The sequence below is a fragment of the Pelophylax lessonae genome (assembly GCF_965119305.1).
Source record: "Pelophylax lessonae genome assembly, chromosome: 3".
Lineage (NCBI taxonomy): Eukaryota > Metazoa > Chordata > Amphibia > Anura > Ranidae > Pelophylax > Pelophylax lessonae.
The window spans coordinates 581,140,395-581,160,668 of NC_138770.1; the positions used below are offsets into that span (position 1 = coordinate 581,140,395).

At 43.0% G+C, this 20,274-nt stretch overlaps 1 protein-coding gene across 1 annotated transcript in view; it reads left to right on the forward strand.

The window, feature by feature from the left end:
- Positions 1-1,521: 1,521 nt before the first annotated feature.
- SLC1A4 (solute carrier family 1 member 4) overlaps positions 1,522-20,274 on the forward strand; it is a 68,694-nt gene continuing 49,941 nt past the window's right edge. Inside the window, exon 1 of the mRNA XM_082249753.1 lies at positions 1,522-2,254. Within this exon, the coding sequence (XP_082105879.1) occupies positions 1,725-2,254 (530 nt within the window). The 5' untranslated portion in view covers positions 1,522-1,724. The remainder of the gene's footprint in view (positions 2,255-20,274) is intronic.

Below are 20,274 nucleotides of genomic sequence, written 5' to 3' on the forward strand. Positions count from 1 at the left end.
CCATAGGGAGCCATTGATTTTGAATGGAGGCAGAAAAACGCTGCTAAAAGCAACGTGGCCAAACGTGCAATAACGCAAATGGAAAAAGCTACTGAAAGCACGTTTAACAGCTGCTTTTTCCCGGCGTCAGAAATAGCTTTGCAGGACGTTTTTTCTAACGTCCCGTGTACATGGAGCCTAAGGAGCACTGGAAGGGCAAACGCAGATGAAAGAAGCAAAGGGATTTCCAGTCAGTACTTACCAACCAGCCAGCAACCAGCCAAATGAACATGTCTAACAGTATGCGTTAAAAACAGGGGTTTAGTTGCAACTAAACTCCTGTTTTTAACGCATACTGTTAGACAGGTTCATTTGGCTGGTTGCTGGCTGGTTGGTAAGTAGTGACTGGAAATCCCTTTGCTTCTTTCATCTGCGTTTGCCCTTCCAGTGCTCCTTACTATTAAGACCAGTTATAGGTGGGGGAGGTGACCCCTTTTTGCTATAACTCCTTCATCAGGCAAGCCTGCCCAGGGAAAAAGGGAACACTTAACTCTGGGTAAGATCGGAGATCTTACCCGGAAGTGGGAGCGGGTAGCTGTCAAAACCAGGCAGTGGAGGGGGGAGGGTGCGAACAAGTGGAGCTTCCCCTTTTGGGTAGAGGTCCTCTTTAGGAAAGGGGTGTGTGGCTGCAGAACTTTGTTGACCAGTGCTGAAGTTAGCCGAGAATAATACATTAAACTATGCATCGCTGCTCAGTGTACATTCTAAAAAAGATTGCAAATAGGCAGATACGTTTGTTTTACTGTTTCTTCTGCATTAAAAATCTGTCTACTTGCTGCTTTGATTTGTTAACTTTAAGCTAGCCATACGCATGTTGAAAGTTATTCAGTCCAGCAAGAACCAGCAAGTTAAGATTGGTGTGTAGGTTCCCCCGCTTGACTGACGTTGATTGTTTAATTGACTTTTGTCGAAGGAACATGCTGGAAAATTTTCCACTGATCAGTGGCTACAGCCAATCAGCTACAGCTGTTAATTAGTGTATTCTTACGGTTACTGCTGTCAGAACACAATGTCCTGGTAGGGAGATTCCTTCATTGATGAAGAAATCTGTTTAACAGGCTGAACGAAAAACAAAACTAACAGTGTGGACAAGTTTTGTTCTGCTTTAGGTTCTATTCCAGTCTCCTGTGAAATATGTATATGCAAATCAATACTCTGATTTCAGATATCCTGAACATCTGTAAAAAAAAAAAAGTGATGCAACAAAGCAATAAATGATGTATATTGAGCAGTGCTGAGATCCTGTGCATGGTTCTGCTTCTACCTTCCAGTAAAGGTGTGAGCAGCCCATCACCTGCTCTATGCCTGCCTTGCTCAGCCATTCTGTCCCTCGTCCTTCTGTAGTTGGGTACTGCATATGTGAGAGGGCAGCAAGCCAGACAGTGAAGAGCGAAATCAAGGGGTGATGAGGGAGATTTGGCACACACAGTGGCCAGGAGGGAGGGCTATACAGACACATTTGAGGGTGGGAGGGAGAGGAGGGAGCTCTGTTGCATCAGCTGCAGCTTTTTTAGATGATGTGAGAGCCCCAGAGTAGAGCAGTTAGAGTCTGGAAGCAGAGAGAGCACAAAGCACTGTCAGCAGCTCCCTCTCTGCCATTGTGTGCTGAAGCCTCTCATACCTATTACACAGCACAGCGAGCTCCCAGCTCTAATCATCATCACCTCCACACCAAAGTGTCACCAATGATGGAGAAGCCTTGCGAAACCAATGGCCACATTGACAAATATACTGATTTCAACATCTACCCAATGGAAGAAACTAGAAAACCTGCAAAGAAAAGTGCAGGTGCAAAATGTGCCCAGTTCCTGAAGAAGAATGCCATTGTCATCCTCACAGTGTCTGGGGTGCTGGTAGGGGTTGGTTTGGGCACAGCAGTGAGGACCATGAACTTAACCAAGGCTCAGATGACCTACTTTGCCTTTCCTGGAGAGATGCTGCTGAGGATGCTGAAGATGATTATCCTTCCGCTGGTGGTGTGCAGCTTGATCTCTGGCGCTGCCAGTCTGGATACCAGGTCACTGGGCAAGTTGGGTGGCATTGCTGTGGCTTACTTCTTAGTCACCACTCTAATGGCTTCTGGGTTAGCTATAGCCTTAGGCTTCATAATTAAACCAGGAGCTGAAGCAAGTGCTCTGAACTCTAATGCCCTGGGTATTGAAACCACAATCAGCACCAATAAGGAGACAGTGGATTCATTCCTGGACCTTGCCAGGTAAAATCTTTTCTCTACATTAGCCTTTTTTCATTAGGATCCTGTTAACCCTAATGTCCCTTCTGAGGTGTTTAGGGGTTCCTTAAGCAGTAAGCATTGGCCACTAATTTTAAGGGAAGCCACAACTTTTAGTGTCTGCATTCCTTTTCTGTTATTTATGTAATTTTATGACTATTACTTAAAATGTGGCTGTATAGAGTAAGAGGTTGTAAAAAACTATCTGCCCTGGGTGTCAAATATACAGACTATGCCTTATTAATTATTCTTATATTTAAAGCATTTTACAATTTAGTGATCATGCTAATGTACCTCGACCTGTAGGTAAAAAAAAAAATTACCAAGAGTTCCCCAAAACCAAAAAAATATTTCAAGGGTTCCTCCGAGGTAAAAAATGTTGAATAAGGCTGCTGTACACTGTCACTGAATACTGAGGGAGAGCTATGCTGTTGGAGAAGGAAATCAATTTGAATTATGATTTCAATTACTGTATGTATACATATATGTTATTAGTACGTGCCAGGATTTCTTTAATAGTAATAGTCCTAGATGAGGAAACGCCTTCTAGAGTATATTTTAGTTGGTAGTATTGCCAGGAGTTGAAGATTTACAACAGCTGGATGTCGGTTGTGTAATTTGGCCATGGGCAGGGAGATCTTCCATTGATAACTATACTTGGGTAATCGCCAAACTCATAGGGACAATTTCTTCCGCTTTTTTTTTTATTGAATTTAATTTTATTAGGGGTTTCACAGATTAACAGAAAAATGGATCATATAAAGTGTCATAAAGTGGATGCATGGTATGGATTCTAACAGATAATCTAGTACAAGCTGGTAAAAATAAAAAAAAGTTTTCCATTGCCCCTATTTTTTGCACTTTATCTGTATGAAAACGTCTAGCCAGTGAAAATATCTTCTTTTTCCTTTTGTCGCTATTGACTGGTTCCAAAAAAGTTATACTACAATTTTCAGCTTCTAAACCTAAACAGGTTCTTTGCTTGTAGAATTAATGTAATTCTTATTTTTCAAAGAATATTTTAGGCAAAAAACTTTTTTGTTTTCTATAGAGTAGGGTTAAAACCCTGGTCATTTATTTATATATATATATATATATATATATATATATATATATATATATATATATATATATATATATATATATATATATATATATATATATAACATATGTGATGAAATCTCTCCAAAGGAAGATCCCCTTTTAGGATTGCCATACAAGTTACAATCTGACGATACGATCTATGTACAATCAACTTTTAAAAAACATTGTTAGAAACATCAAACTATGGATTTAGTAAGCTTTCCCACATTGGGTAAACATGTGCTGTACTATATTTCATGGTATGAAATTCACATGGATGTTTATACATTACTGGCAGGGTAGGTATTTGTTTCTAACCATGCTTCCTTATATATTGCATTATAAAATTGAATCTCACTGTTTTACATTGGCGCACCCTGTAGAGTAATATTCTGTATGATTTCCATATAAAGCAATGCACCAATGCATGGTTAGCAGCATCCTCATACATTTAGCGCTTCCAAATAAAGAACTTACATTAGCAGGGTTATAGCTGCTCTGATATGATGCAATCCCACTACAGGTTTGCATGTATATAGTGGGAGCACAATGCATATGTATTACTCATAAGCCACTTCGAGACTTTTGAACAACCGTTCACAGTGCTGATAAAACAATCATTTAAATTCATCAGAGCTGATGTATTTTACTGGCACATAATTACAGCTAAACCGATCCAGGGACAGAGAGCAATGATCAGACACGTGTTACAATGTTACATGGTTTCAGTGCTGAATTCCAGAAGTCCAACAAACAATTTAGCAGTAAATATATACATTTTCTGCTTGAATGTGTATGTATTCTAACATAATTTTTCTTATTTGCTTCCGTTTGGTCTGTTAAATATACCATTGATATCAATTCATTACATTTGTTCGAAAAGTGCAAATAAAAAAAGCCAGAAATCTTGTGAACTGATGACTCCCTGCATTTTCTTCTTCTAGGCTGTTATTAGTTAGCATTGTTCTCTGCTATCTAGACTACAAAACACTTTCCCTGTTATGGAGATGAGAGGGAGGTGTTCAGTGGCTGACTGGGAAAAACTTTCGGCCCAGGGAGCAAGTACAAATGGTGCCTCTTCCCACTCTCCCTCTTCTGTGCCTTCTCCTGACCCCCATTCCAGGCTGAAGCTCCACTCCAGGTACTCTCTACTAACTGGCCGAATCCTGGTTCCAGACCTGGCCACCAGGGTGGAGCTGAGACAGCTCAGTCGGGGCTGGCCAGGGGAGGAGAGTCTCCAGTGGGGCATGGAACCCGCCTCAGCTCAGACACAGTTTACACTCTCCATGTTAGGGGGGGAGGCCTGCGCTCTGTCATGTCTTCATTCCACACTCAGTAGGTCAGTGGTGGGAAATTTTTACTTCTCTTCACCAGGAATCCTTTAAACATGTCTGTGGCAGAAGCAGTGCAGCCTTTTTAGGGGGCATCAGAGCTGTCCGGGGGGGGGGGGCAATTGCCCCCCTCCCCCATGGCCCAGTCCTCCCTTGGAGGTGTTAGGTATGTCTTAACACACTCCCTTTCCTACAATAACAACATTACTAAGTATGGTTGGCACCCTAGGACAGGAAGTGTGGTAGTGGCACGATTACTAGGTTAAAATAAAGAAAAAACGTGTGGAAAAAAGAAAACTAACACAGCCACCACGTCTAAGGATAGGTAAGATGCAATCCTATCAATTTTTTTGTTCTTGTGTTCAGATACTTTTTAAGCTTTATTTTCCTATAAGACCTTTACTTCCACTTGGGGGTGGTAAAAAACAGCTCACATGCCACGGTCAAAAACTTGCTTTTGAACCGCTTTAAAGCAAATGGAGCTGTGCCACAACCACCCTGCATAGTGAAGGTAGAGTCAATCACAGCCCCCACATTAAATTGCTGATGAATTGGATTATAAGCTTACCACTATGTTTATTTGCACTGGAAATGGAAAGGTTCACTGTAATGCACAGCCAATCCATGTAGCCACTGGGAGGAATCAGAAAGTTCTTTGTAAGCAACAAGTTGCTGTATTCAAAGCTTACACAGGTAGATGGAGTGATTGGCCAAGCGCTGTCACATGGAGTCACATGCTCCTCCATACCCAGAAGTATTAGGTATTTCCTTTGGTCTCTAGTGCTTAAAAGGGACAAACCTGGGTCATTGCTGAACCAATGAGCTGTGGGGGGCAAATTCTCCTCTTGCAGCTGAATATAAACAAAGAGGTGGGGCCATATGTCTATAATAGGTCAATGATGTCCCAGGTGTCTTTGTGTACATCAGTTGTGTGGCGGGGAATTTCCTACATGCAGCTCATTGTCCTGGCAATGACAGCTAACTTCCAGGGAAGGATTGAACCCAAACTCATCATTAGTACTGGATAGACTGGCAGGGAAGCAAAGAAAAAGTAGGCATGTGTGCCTGGTGATTGGGAGATAAATTAAAACCTGTTGCTTTTCATTGAATGAGTAAGGGCTCTTTCACACACTGTGTCCGTCAAACGGACTCCGCTTTTCTCAGCAGGGGAGACACAGCTGTCAGTTCCCCATGCATCTCTATGGGGGAAATCAGATGGGAACGGACCGCCGGTCCGTTCTCATCCGATCCCATCCGATCTGCTGGACGGATTGAAAATAGGGTTTCCATCCGTCCAGATTTGACGGATCGGATGTCAGCGGACATGTCTCCGCTGACATCCGATGACCCATAGGAATGCATGGGGGGACCGTTGAGATCCGCCAAAAAAACGAACAAGCGGATCTGAACGGTCCGCCTGTGTGAAAGGGGCCTAAGTCTCTGTTCACACCAGTGCAATTTGCCATGCAATTTGGCAGTTCCAAACCGCATGACAAGTGGCACCTCATTGTTGGCAATGAAACCAATGAAAAGGTTCCAGCACTACTTTTTGCCTATTTCATTACAACTTGCATAGACGTCTGTTGTATGAATTCACAAGCCGGAAGGAAATCGGCAGTGAAAGTTGCACTGGTGGGAACGGGGGCTTAATTTTACTTTAGTGTTCACATGCAGGAATATTTGAGGAAGTACACAAAGTGTTATCTTAATGAGAACAGTAAACAGAGTATACCTAGCATTGATCAGAATATTCTTTGTTAAAAGAATTTACGTAATATAACATGGCTCATCAAATAATGAAATGCACAAAGCCCTACTAAGAGCTCAACAGTGAGTGGCTTGATAGCAAATAAGAACTTGCAGAACCTCCATATCGTTTTCTTCATCCCTCCCTACTACAAAGCACTCCGTGTAGCAGTACAAAGCTCCCTATTCTGTTCAGTATGCTGCCCTAATGACTTCCAAGAATTCCTGAATTGCTTACCTGGGGCAATTATACATACTAGTAAAATGAGATCAAAGTGAAGTCAAATATCATGATGAACATGCTAGCATAGTGATGCTCAGTACTGAAGCAAATGGATTGAAATGACATCCAGGCTACTAGCATTAGCAGTAAGAAGACAGCAATGGCAGCCGCTGGAAGGGTTTTTCCAGTTCATCATTTTTTCATGCTGTGAAATCCTTTCATTTAACATACTTCCTCTTCTATTTTTGTATAATTGGAATTGTTAAACAGAGCCATGCTTTTCTCATTTCAAGAGAAACTCTAAAGCTGGTCATACACTGTGCGAATTTCAGCCAGTTCCTAAGGAACCGGAAGAAGTTCGCTCAGTTGGTGGCTGTGCGGCTCCACTCCGTTCAGTGAAAGTCAAAAGTTTGAATGGATTTGTCCATCCATGTAGCCATTGTACGGTAATTTCATAGCCAGCCCAACCGTCTGTCAAAATACAACAGCTGCTGCAAGAAAATTCATTAATTCACACTGTATGGCATAGATAGAGGAGATGCTTATTTTTTTATATTCAGCCTGCAGGTCAAAGGAAAAAAAACTATCAGTTTATGGTAAGCTTAAGGCACCTTTCATAGGCAGTTCGTTGACATTCGATCGTTCATAGAGGAGCTGCGTCTGTGTCTGCTCTGCATAAGCGGAGCGAATATGGACCTGTCATCCACCTGCACAGCGGGGACCAGTGGCCCTGTGTGAAAGGACCCCAGGGTCCTAGGCATTGCAATCAGATTCACCTGTTCCCTTGCTGATTGGTAGGAATGCCACCCATGTGACAGGGCCTTAAGGTCAGTTTCACATGGGCTTCAGCATGTATGCAAGCTTTTACAAAGCATTTTTCAGAGCTTTCAGGAAGCTTTGTTGAAGCTTTTAAAATGGCCTTCTGCTCCAGTTTGTAAATGCTGAACACAGATCCTAATGGGAGTGCTAAAGGCCACTGTAAACAAGCTTCTAGCAGATTTCTTTACTACTTGAAGCATGTTGAAAACCCAATGAAGCCTGCTAGCAGCTTCTTTAACCACTTGCCACCTGCCTACTGCACTTTTACTGTGGCAGGTCGGCTCTATTGCGCAAAACAAAAAACCTGTACGTCATTTCCTGCAATAGAAACTGGGGGGGCTCACGCGCATCTCTGGAGGAGCAATCGCATGCTGATTGGACACAGGGGATGCCAATCAGCAACCCCATGTCCGTCGACTACCTGCGATCATGCCCGAGACAGGAAGAATGGTGATCTGCCTATGTAAATGGCAAATCGCCCTTCTGACAGGAGAGAAGATAGAGATCTTGTGTTCCTGCTAAGAAGGAACACCAAGCTCTGTCTTCACCCAGTCAGAGCATCCCCCACACAGTTAGCAAGCACCAGCTAGGCACAAAGTTAACCCTTTTAGTGCCCCTGATGTTAACCCCTTCCCTGCCAGTGTCATTATTTCAGTAACAGGGCATATTTTTAGCACTGATTAATGTAATATTGTCACTGGTTCCCAAAAAAGTGTCAGTTAGGGGTCCGATTTGTCCGCCGCAATCTTGCAGTCCTGCTAAAAATCATTGATCACTGCCATTACTATTAAAAAGAAAATAAATAAATAAAAATGCCATAAAAATATCCCATAGTTTGTAGACGCAACACCTTTTAAACAAACTAGGGACGCACTGAAATGAAAATTCTGGGCCGAAACAGAAACCGAAAATTTAGGATGCCCTTGTCTGAAAACCGAAACCGAAATCGAAAAATTACTTTTTTCCCCCAAATGATTTTAAAATAGTAGGGGAGGTTAATTACCAATGGTATTTGTATTATGCAGCTCGAGGGGGTTAATGTATTGCCACTGGTCACTGATGCATTAGTGACTGACCAGTGGTAGTTAATTAACCCCTTTGTGCTGCATTAGTTCAACCAGTATTAGTGTCAGTGCAACCAGTGTAAATTAACACTGATACTGGTGCCACTAATGCAGCATAAAGGGGTTAATTAACTGACACTGGTCGGTCACTAATGCATCAGTGACCAGTGGCAATACATTAACCTCCTCATGCTGCATAATACAAATACCATTGTAATTAACCTCACCTTGCATGGGTTATAGAAGACATTACACTGGTATTGGGTTATAGAAGACATTATACTAGTCCTGGCTGGTATATAGAAGACATTATACTGGTCCTGGGATATAGAAGACATTATACTGCCCCTGGCTTGGATATAGAAGACATTATACTGGTCCTGGCTGGGATATAGAAGACATTATACTGGTCCTGGCTGAGATATAGAAGACATTATACTGGTACTGGCTGGGATATATAAGAGATTTTACTGGTCCTGGGATATAGAAGACATTATACTGGTACTGGCTGGGATAAGAAGACATTATACTGGTCCTGGCTGGGATATAGAAGACATTATACTGGTCCTGGTATATAGAAGACATTATACTGGTACTGGCTGGGATAAAGAAGACATTATACTGGTCCTGGGATATAGAAGATATTATACTGGTACTGGCTGGGATATAGAAAAAGTTATACTGGTCTTGGGATATAGGAGACATTATACTGGGTCTAGAGGGCACTGTACTGGTATTGTGTTCTAGAGGAGAATGCCATAATCCCAGTACAATAGAGAGACAGAGACAATACAGGAGTTGGCCGTCCTGGTCTTCTCCTAGTCCTATGATAGGTGCTGTCAGTCCCTGCACGGTCCAGCCTGCACCCACCTATCAGTGAAATGTATAGAGCCGTTCTATGACACCGGGGAGCTGTAGTCTCGCAGTAGGGCAGTCTCTCGTGTATACACAGCTCTGGTGGTAAAACATGGGGGCGCAGTAACTCGGTTCACTATAGTAACATCAGATCCCGCACACCACTTACCCAGCACTTCCCCACTCTGGCAGAACTCAGGACGGAAAAAAGCGTGTACACACGGCATGACGTTACATCAATTCCACAAGGAAGGGGGGCGCAGCACAGGTGAAGTGTGTATGAAGTAGCACACTGGGCGGGCGGCCGCTAATAGCTGTAACAAAGTGAGCCCAGTCACCCGCCTGACAGGGAAGTGAAGGGCTCATTTCGTTACAGCTATTAGCGCCCACTCGCCCGCCCGGTGTGTTACTTCATACACACTTCACCTGTGCTGCGCTGCGCTGCTCCCCCCTTCCTTGCGGTGGCCATTAATTTTGGCATCTTTTACCCGTTTTCGGCCGAAATGGGATAGGCCCAATTTCGGCCGAAAATTTTGGTTGCCGAAATTTCGGTGCACCACTAGCACAAACCAATAAATATACGCCTGTTAGGGATTTTCTTTACCAAACATATGTAGCAGAATACATATTGGCCTAAATTGATGAAGAATTTTGATTTTTTACATTTTTTTATTGGATGTGTTTTATAGCAGAAAGCAAAAAATATTGTTTTTCTTTTTTGAATTGTCGCTATTTATTTTTTTTATAGCACAAGAAATAAAAAGAGGTAATCAAATACCACCAAAATAAAGCTCTATTTGTGGAAAAAAAGGACGTACATTTTATTCGGGTACAGCATCGCATGACTGCGCAATTGTCAGTTAAAGTAATGCAGTGCCGTATCGCAAAAAATGGCCTGGTCATTAGTGGGGATAAAACCTTCCGGGGCTGAAGTGGATAAAGTGACAATCAGCACTCTCACTGGATCTGTGTATAACATTTCCAAACAGGATCTGAACAGCGCTTTAAAGGCTTAGAGAAAGCTGGTGTGAAAACGGCCTTATCACATAGTAAGCTTATCAGTAAATTAAGTCTAAAACAGGCATAAAAATTTGGGTATGTCAAATTTGACCATTCCTAGGTGTAGCACTACTCCCATAGGAGCTGCTGAGTGTGGGTTCCCCTGGGTTACCATTAGCAACAGTAGAACATTCAGACATATTTCCAAGTGTTTTTACCTCAGAAAAGGACCAGTCCAGTTTCTTTGGTTCTGTTATGATTTATTGAGAACTTGGGTAGGAGAAGGGATGAGTGGGATACTCCAATAACTGAACTATGCACAAAAAGAGGCAGGGACTGTATAGAAATGCTAATTGATGCTGGTTAACGCTGACTGACGCTGGTTAACACTATGTAGAGCTAGTAACGGCTGGGCCACTTACTTTAGTTCACCTTTGACTGTGAAATAGTCCTTTTAGCTTCCTAAGGCACTCATTTCCTGAGGTAGCTGACTTGTAGCATTGACTGTACTGCTGAACAACTTCATGGCCCTTCCTGGCGCCCCCTTTACCCCTAATCTTCAGGGCTTTATTACTTGGCACCCCCTTTACTGTAACACTCCGGGTTAGCTGGCTCCTTGATTCCCTTGACCTCTCTGGAGTGATCCCCTTTCTTAGGCAGACCCCTGGGCAGATACTTGAGTACTCACGATACTGTTTTTCCAGAAGAACTCTGCCCAGCAGCTCCACTCGGTCAGCACACACTGGATCCTCTCAGCACAGCTCAACCTCTGGTCCCTAGGCCAACTGCCTAGACCACCTTCTTCACTTCAGCAGGAGGAGAGACAGCTGTCACCTCCTCCTGGGACTTTGCTCCCGCCAAAAGACGCCCTGTCACATGCTCCCTCAGGATTTATTTCCAATCTCAGGATGCATTGCAGCAATGCACACCCACTGGGACAGTCATAAACCCTGGTGTGCTATTGGCTAGGGTTCCTCCACTGTCCAACAAGATCCCTCATTGGATACAGTGAGGAGACTCCCCAGACTCAACAGGTCACACCTGGAAGCATGTAACAGGCTAACTAACAGATCAGACCCTCCTGATAAGCAGAACAGGGCCATAACTGTGCTTTGCCTAGCACCTACCTGGGAGGGTGCTACATCGGTTTATGGCCAAATCCAAAAATATCAAGCAGCTGGACCTTATCCCATCACATTGCTAGTATAGGTGGCCTGATCTTAGCATGTGAGGGCAGTTTACATTAATAGTGCAGTTACTTTAAAAGCTTCTTGTTTATTGGTTTAGAATTTCTTTATATCAGAAGCTGTGCTTATATTCACTTCAATTCACGTTGGGCAGTCTGTCCCCTGCCTGTTATGGTTTCATGCACCTCAGTATAATGATAATAGGACAAACCCCTGCGTGCAGTAATATGTTGTAATTGATTTGTGCTGTCATCCTGAACAACGTTCCTGAAATAGATGAGGAATCCTGGGTAGACTGTCACACTCAGGGATGTTAAATCATTTACTGGCCCCCAGCAGTGAGTGGCCAGTGATCCAATAAATCAGTTCTTATTCCTACAGCCGGAAGTACTTTACTCTGTGAATATAAATGTTTAATATTTCCTATTATGTTTATATAGGATAACAAAACACAACTGAACAGACTATTCCAAATTTAAAAGGGGTATCCAGTTTGAATAGAAGTTTGTCATCTAGATATGATTTTTCCTTACATTAACATGTAAGGTTTACATTCCCACAGATCTCAAGAGGGAATTTTACTCCTCCTTTTTTCTTTCCTTGTCCACTAGGTTGTCCTCAGGACAGTGGCTTAGGGGTCAGCACTTCTGTGTTGCAGAACTAGGGTCCTTGGTTTGTATCCCAACCATCTGCATTGAGTTTTGATGTTCTCTGTGAGCTTGCATGTGTCGCTCCCTCCAGAGGCATAACTAGAACCTTCAGGGCCATGGAGGGCCCCCCAGTCCCCTGGCCGGGGCCCTTCCCTTCAAGCCCGGGGCTCTTCCCACTAATCCTGGGGCTCTTTACTCTTGTTGCATGGCCTTTTATTATGGTCCCGCAGCAGGATCCTTTCACAAGTTCTGCAGTGGGCCCCCTTCCTGCAATCTTGGGGCCTCCCCACAGTGGTGCAATGCCAGGGCCCGGTCGCAAGTGTGACCTTTGAGATCCTGGAAGTTCACCCACTGGTTTGCTACCGGGCCCCCTGGAGCATGGGGCCCGGTAGCAATTGCAACCCCTGCAACCCCTGTAGTTACACCCCTGGCTCCCTCGCTCCAAAGATATGTTGGTAGGTTGCTTGGCTCAACTGAGTATGTCCAAGCTGGCTGTCTCACGTCAAGTGCTTTGAGTCCCCAAGGAAAAAAATTCTATAGAAATACAAATTCAAAAATTCAAATAGAAAACATAAATGCTCATCTAATCCTGCATAGCTCTGCTGATCTGTTGCTGCAGGCGGAAAGAAAAAAAAAATGTCAGTATATGGTCAGTTTAAGGGTCTTTTCACACAGACTTTTCAATCAGATCAACTTTTTTTTTTTTTTTTTGCGGATCTTAACACAAGCTGAATGTTAGTCTATGGGCAGGCAGACAGCTGTGCGTCCATTAACATCCGATTAGCTCTGAATCTGTCTAGGTCTGCAAAATTTTTTTTTTAAATATTTGCATCTTTTCAAGGTTTTTAAAACCTAAACATGCCAGATCAGAGTTGGCAGGATTAAATAGGCGTATGTCCATTTCCATCCACGTACCAACAGACCTATTAATGGTCTGTTAATTTCTTTGTGGGCTTGCGTGAGTTGCCCCCAAACTGGAAAGACATGTTGATAGGTTGATTGGTTCAACTTAGTGTGTCCAAGCTGGCTGCCTTACCTCCTAAGTGCTTTGAGTCCCCAAGGAGAAAAGCGCTATAAAACTTCCCCTTCTTCCTCTATGATGTCAATGGGAGCCGACTGTCTCTTTCTGGTTCAGGCAGCTGGCCCCTGATGATGGTCTGCCATCCAGCCTCTGTATTCAAGCTGATTATCATCTGTGCCCCATTGGGGAGATTTCCTTTAACTTCCTGTCCTATAGCCACAGCATTGGAAGGGAATCCCTCCAAATATAGGGTAATCCCTGGTTGTCACTAGGACCACCAGAAATAGTCTCCACTATTCTTGTTCAGATGACAACTCAAAATTTGGCATTTCCATTAACTTTCGTTCTCTGTGATAATGGTCACCAGGACAAACAGAGAAGTTGAATCTTCCTAATGGGGACACAAACAGCAATAGAACCCTAACAGGTTCTATTGCTGTTCTATCCAAAAAAAAAGAAAAAAGATTTTGCCTTTAGTTTATAGAATGATTATAAGACTGATAAAGCAAGGACTGAGAAAACGCAAGGATGTGCTTTATTTTTTAACGTGTTCATGAAAAAGAAGGGTTAATAAATGCCAGAAAGGGACACCTATGAGGACATCACAGGACAAAATGTGTTAGATATGACATGCTGACATTCTCAGGTCCACTTGCAATTTGCTTTTATATATATTTTTGGTTTTTATCTGCTAGTTTTTATTAAACTTGTTGCATGACGATCTGATTTTTCTTCATATATTTCTTTGGAATTTGAGATCTATTTTAGCTGGAAAGCGAGTCGGAGGAGATGATTTTCCTTGTTTTGGAGCTAGACAGACTGTCCTCACAAGGACAGATGATGCCCTTTTAGCAGGTTGGGCCATGATGCCCTTCATTCACTGTATTTCCTCCGATTCCAGATTAAGTGGCACTAAGGGTGTCTTGTGGTCATACAGACGTAATGTGCTCTAGGGTGAATATTGCAGCGTAAGCTTAAGCAGATAGTGGATGCATTGCTACCATTCATTACAGTACTTTCTCATTCACCCACTGTTATGCACTGTCAGCCAAAGTAAAGTGGACCTGATGGGGTCTCTAAGTTCCCCATCATGCTCCACCCATCAAGTGACACGTGTCATTTCCCAAATATGAGCATTGACATATTTGGGTAATGACATCACCACTATACACCATCCACCACTATCCACTAAGCCCCTTTGTTTACATTAAGCTTTCAGCCAGGGAATCTCCCAGCATCTGCATGCTCCACTCTGGTTACTGGTGTACCTCCATAAACTAATTTAGAGCTAGTGTATGGAGTAAACTTTATCTTTAATATTTAAATTGATGGTAATTCTTTAGGAATCAATCGCAACAAGTTCTTAAAGTGGCAATAGTATGGCTACCTGAATTTATTGCCTGTGTTGGCTATATTACTGAAACTGGCACAAATGCTTGCCTGCATTGGGTGGTCCGCACGGCCGATATATATTCAAATTGTGAAAGAAGGTGCAGGGAGAGGATCCCCTGCCCACAGTCACAATGTGGAGATCGTCAGTGCCATGGGAGATTGCTGAACATAGAACATGTTAGACCCATAATACGGGAAATGTTCAGAAAGGTGAACTTATCCTTTAAATTACAGTATATGACAAATAAAAAAGTTAACTAAAATGAATGATAAATCACATTTGTTCTAATATCTAAACTAGGTTCTGAAGAAGACACTTGTCTGATTTTCTTCTCGCAATGTTATTGACTGTAAGAATATACGCTACACATGTAATTGGAACTGGCAAGTCATACATCACAGTTATCATCATACTACAATATTTACAAAAAGTCTTGTTCCAGAACTTAGCATCTGCAAAATTTTTAACTAACTCATCAAACTGTATCATCTTGAGCAGAGGTCCCCAACCCCTGGGCCAAGGACCGGTAGTGGTCCTTGGCGTGCTGTGGGCTGGGCCGTACAGCGGGGGGTAAGCAGTGGGCGAGTGGGCCAGCACAACCTGCAATTACACTTTTTAATCACCAGAGAGTGCCCGCTTACTTTCTCCGAGCACCACCACTACCTTCTCTCTCTTTGATGACTTCGGCTACACGCCGGAAGAAAAGGAAGAGAGATGAGGAAAAGAGGAGGGAGGAGAGCCAGGCAGAGACAGGATCCTAACTGGTGAGACCCATAGAAACATAGAATGTGTCGGCAGATAAGAACCATTTGGCCCATCTAGTCTGCCCAATATATCTGAATCCTATGAATAGTCCCTGGCCCTATCTTATATGAAGGATAGCCTTATGCCTATCCTATGCATGCTTAAACTCCTTCACTGTATTTGCAGCTACCACTTCTGCAGGAAGGTTATTCCATGCATCCACTACTCTCTCAGTAAAGTAATACTTCCTTATATTACTTTTAAACCTTTGCCCCTCTAATTTAAAACTGTGTCCTCTTGTGGTAGTTTTTCTTCTTTTAAATATGCTCTCCTCCTTTACCGAGTTGATTCCCTTTATGTATTTAAAAGTTTCTATCATATCCCCTCTGTCTCTTCTTTCTTCCAAGCTATACATGATAAGGTCCTTTAACCTTTCCTGGTAAGTTTTTTTCTGCAATCCATGTACTAGTTTAGTAGCTCTTCTCTGAACTCTCTCTAGAGTATCTATATCCTTCTGGAGATATGGCCTCCAGTACTGCGCACAATACTCCAAGTGAGGTCTCACCAGTGTTCTGTACAGCGGCATAAGCACTTCTCTCTTTCTACTGCTTATACCTCTCCCTATACATCCAAGTATTCTGCTGGCATTTCGTGCTGCTCTATTACATTGTCTTCCCACCTTTAAGTCTTCTGAAATAATTACTCCTAAATCCCTTTCCTCAGATACTGAGGTCCGGACTGTGTCAAATATTCTATATTCTGCCCTTGGGTTTTTACGCCCCAGGTGCATTATCTTGCACTTATCCACATTAAATTTCAGTTGCCAGAGTTCTGACCATTCTTCTAGTTTTCCTAAATCCTTTTCCATTTGGCGTTTCCCTCCAGGAACATCAACCCTGTTACATATCTTTGTGTCATACACTGTAACAGTGACATACACTGTAACAGACCCATACACTGTAACAGTCTATAGGAGAGAGAGATCACGATGTACTGGGCGTTTATACTGGGCGGACTTCAGATTAAAGGCTGCACCCCCCCCCCCATGTGAAAGGTTGCACCTCTATCACCCCCCCCCCCCCATCTGTAGCGGAGTTGTCTTTTGCGAGGTGGTCCTGTGTGCAGGAGAGTTTGGGGACTGCTAATCTTGGGAGCACTACTCTTGACAGCCAGTAGCCACAGACCACTTAGTCTTCAATGGATCATCGTGATTCTCAGATATTTCTTTATCAGTGCCAATTTGCTAAATGATTCTTCTCTCTGGAAGTCTGGGGCCCGGTTAATTGCATCTCTTGCCCCCTTATCAATCTGGCACTGCCCATAGGCACCGCCTAGATTGACCAGTTTCTTCCCACAACAGTGCGAAGGCAGCCAGGCACACACTCTGGCTCATTAATCAGTACAGGGGTTTGCCTTTTTCTGTATTTTATTGCTCAGAGGAACAGGGGAGGGGATTTGGGGTTGTGTAGAATACTCTCAAATTCTTGGATATAGTTTTATGAACTTCTTCTCTAAGAAGCACAGTTTCTTTTCACTTCCAGCTGGGAACTGTGAGATTTTTTGTAAATCAGATGCAGAAAGACTGGAACAGTCTATGGGTTCACGGCTAGGGATGAAGTAACTTGTAGAACAGATAGGCTAGACTGTAACAGTCTATAGGTTCACAGCTGGAGACCATGAAGCAGCTTGTAGAACAAACAGACTAGACTGGTACAGTCTATGGGTTCATGGCTGGGGACCATGAAGCAGCTTGTAGAAAAAATGGATTAGACTGAAACATTCTATAGGTTCATGGCTGGGGACCATGAAGCAGCTTGTAAAACAGATAGGAGGCTCTACTCAAAGAACCTTGGAACAGGATTTGTCCAGCTTGGCATTCAGTCCTCATCCAGGTAGCCCCTCTTTTCCGCAGCTCACTAATCCATTCCCTCATGGAGAAAACAGACAATCTCCTTAGAGCTCCAAACTATTCAACGGCTTTCCCAGCCACCATGTGGGCACACGTCTGCAGGGATTGGCTAGGCCCTGCTCGCTATTCAGGCTGGTCATTTTATTCTCCCTCCCTAAACTCTAGAAATTTCTTCTAGTGGCAGGGGGAAGCAATCAAATTCCTAGTCAGTGCAGCCCTGAGCAGACCAAAATAAACAATCATTGCTCCTTTGGCTACAGTAGGAACCAAAAACTGCATTTGCCTAGCAACCTAACTAGGGGGGTGCTAAAAGAGTAATTTTAATTTTCACGTTATGCTCAAAATAACATTGTGCATAGAAGATCTAACAAGGCTATCATACAGCATAACTTTAAAGGGGTATAGTCCCTGTGGCAGGCAACCAAAGGGAAGAAAATAGACTGTCAGATTTAATTACTTTAATATTTTGATAAGGGTGTTTACTGATGAGATTTTTTGGATGAGCGTTTGTACAAAAATCTACTCGTGTATAGCCAGCTTAAGTTGCTTTTTTTCACATGTATATCTAAAAACATTATAAAAGCCATAGTTCAACTTTAAGTGAATTAGTCACATGACCAGAATGGCAGAGCAGATTGAGAGAATGTAGAAATCACGTTTTACTCAAGCGGCAGTAGTGGAGTAATCAGCAATGGAATTTATTTCGTTTTGATGCATTTTATTTCATTCTCTAGGAATCGGCATAAAATGGCACAGAATCAGTGCCTAGACCTGTTCACACAATTTGTTAGGTCAAATCGCATGACAACTTGCAGCCTATTGCTGGCAATGGCACCGTTTGCGGCGCCCCACTGATTTGCAAAAGTAGTTCCCGCACTACTTTTGCCGATTTCGGGTGCGATTTCAATAGACATCTGTGCATGAACCTGCACAGATGTCTTTCAAATCACACCCGAAATTACACTGACATGCGACTTTGAAATAGTGCGATTTCAGATGAAGTCGCACAATTCCAAAACCGCATTAATGTGAACGAAGGCTTACCCTGGTTGGGCTGTGCTGTTGTTAACCTGGGTATTACAAAATAGTTATTCAGTGTGCCTGCACCACAAGTTAATTTTTTATTACATTGCACTATTGACTCTGGACAATGTCAGCCTCAGTAGAAACATATTACTTTTTCTAACCTTTGATTCACAGCATGTCCAAGTGGTTTTTTGTCGGTGACAGATTCCTCTAAACTCTCAAGTACCAAAGTTAGTGTAGAATGCAACCTGACGTGCTGGGGTATTTACAACATACTGACGTTATTTTTGTCACGGATATATAAGAATGGCTGACACATAATTCAAGGACTAACAGCAAACATGTTCACAGGCTAGAAAGCATAGTCAGTCAAGCTCAGATTTAGCCACAGCTCTCAACTCCCCTTATTTGGAGAGACGTTCCTTCATTTGGGACCAAATTCCTCTTTTTGTCTTTCCTTTTAAGTTGTTACTGTTTTTGGTTTGATGTATATTATTATTATACAGAATTAGTATAGCACCAACAGTTTGCGCATGCTTTACAAAATGGAAGGAGACAGTACAGTTACAATATAATTCCATACGAGCGGGATCAGAATGCCCTGCTCAATAGATCTTGAAATATAAAGGGGTCAAGAGATGCAAAAGGTAAAAAAGAGGTACAAAAGAAGATGGGCTGACGGAGAAAGTAAAAGTGCAGTTTGCTCGTTAGAGGCGAGATAGGCCTTTCTAAAGAGATAGAATAGTCAGTAAGCACAGAGTAGAGGATAGTCAGATAAAATTGGGGTAAGGAGTTCCAGAGAATGGGAGAGGCTCTGGAGAAGTCCTAAAGGTGAGCATGAAAAGAGTAACGGAGAGCAGGAGGTGTGAAAAGAATGGTTTCAGAAAAACATGTATATATACATATATAAGAAAAATGGGACCAACAGTTACCACCCTGAGGGGTTGCATGCAAGATATAAATATCAAATACATATGTAAATAAAACAGTCCATACAAAAGTCCATATGTATGTATTCACTCCTCCTATGCACGGAGGGCTGCTCTGATGGCAAGTAAGAAGAAAACTTGAGGAAAACTGTAAAAGGAACCCAGGCGCCACTCTAAGTGCAGTAAGAAGGTTTTAATGTGAAATAAATATCAAACACCAATATAATCACAAACGAGTATGTAAAGCATGGGTGTCCAACCTTTTGGCTTCTCTGGGCCACACTGAGTGTAGAGAAATTTTCTCGGGCCGTATATAAAATATATACTATAGTTAAGATATATAAGTAATAAAATGCCGCTGCACCCTTCCCGCGCCGCAAAACACCCCCGCACTAATTTAACACAACTAGAGGATGATGAAATTAAATGGAATCAGTATACAGAGGTTTACTTCTTCTGAGCGATAATAAAGGAACACTCTAACCACCATGACCCCTTCAGTGATTTAAAGTGGTCATGGTGGTAGGAGTCAGAAACACTGCACATGCTCCCCTCCCCTCTGAGGAGCCTCTGCCTACCGTTAGTTGGCAGCTGCTGTGGCCGTGCCCCCGACCCGACTTCCTTCCTCCCCAGCAAAAATAAAAAAAAAAATTGTTCCGGGCCGCATGCGTCCCTCGGGCGGCAGGTTGGACATGCCTGATGTAAAGGGAGCATCATGTATTAATGTAAATGGTCCGTCCATTCGGATTGTGATTCAGGATGGCTCTGGCGGTCTCAGGTAATCGGTAACAGCCGATGGATGTCGGTGCTTCCTAGTAGCTGGAACGCAGGGGCACTCTCCGACGTCACTTCCCGGACGTGACGTAATGGCACAGGCGGCGACGCATTTGCGGAGCCTGCGCTCCTTCCTCAGGTCTCAATGGCGCCATCTTAGACAAGGGAATATATAGGAGAGATGCCAATGCACAGTAACTGGGTCCTAGAAACCACAGATTACACCGCAACGGGCACAAAAGCGACGGCTAA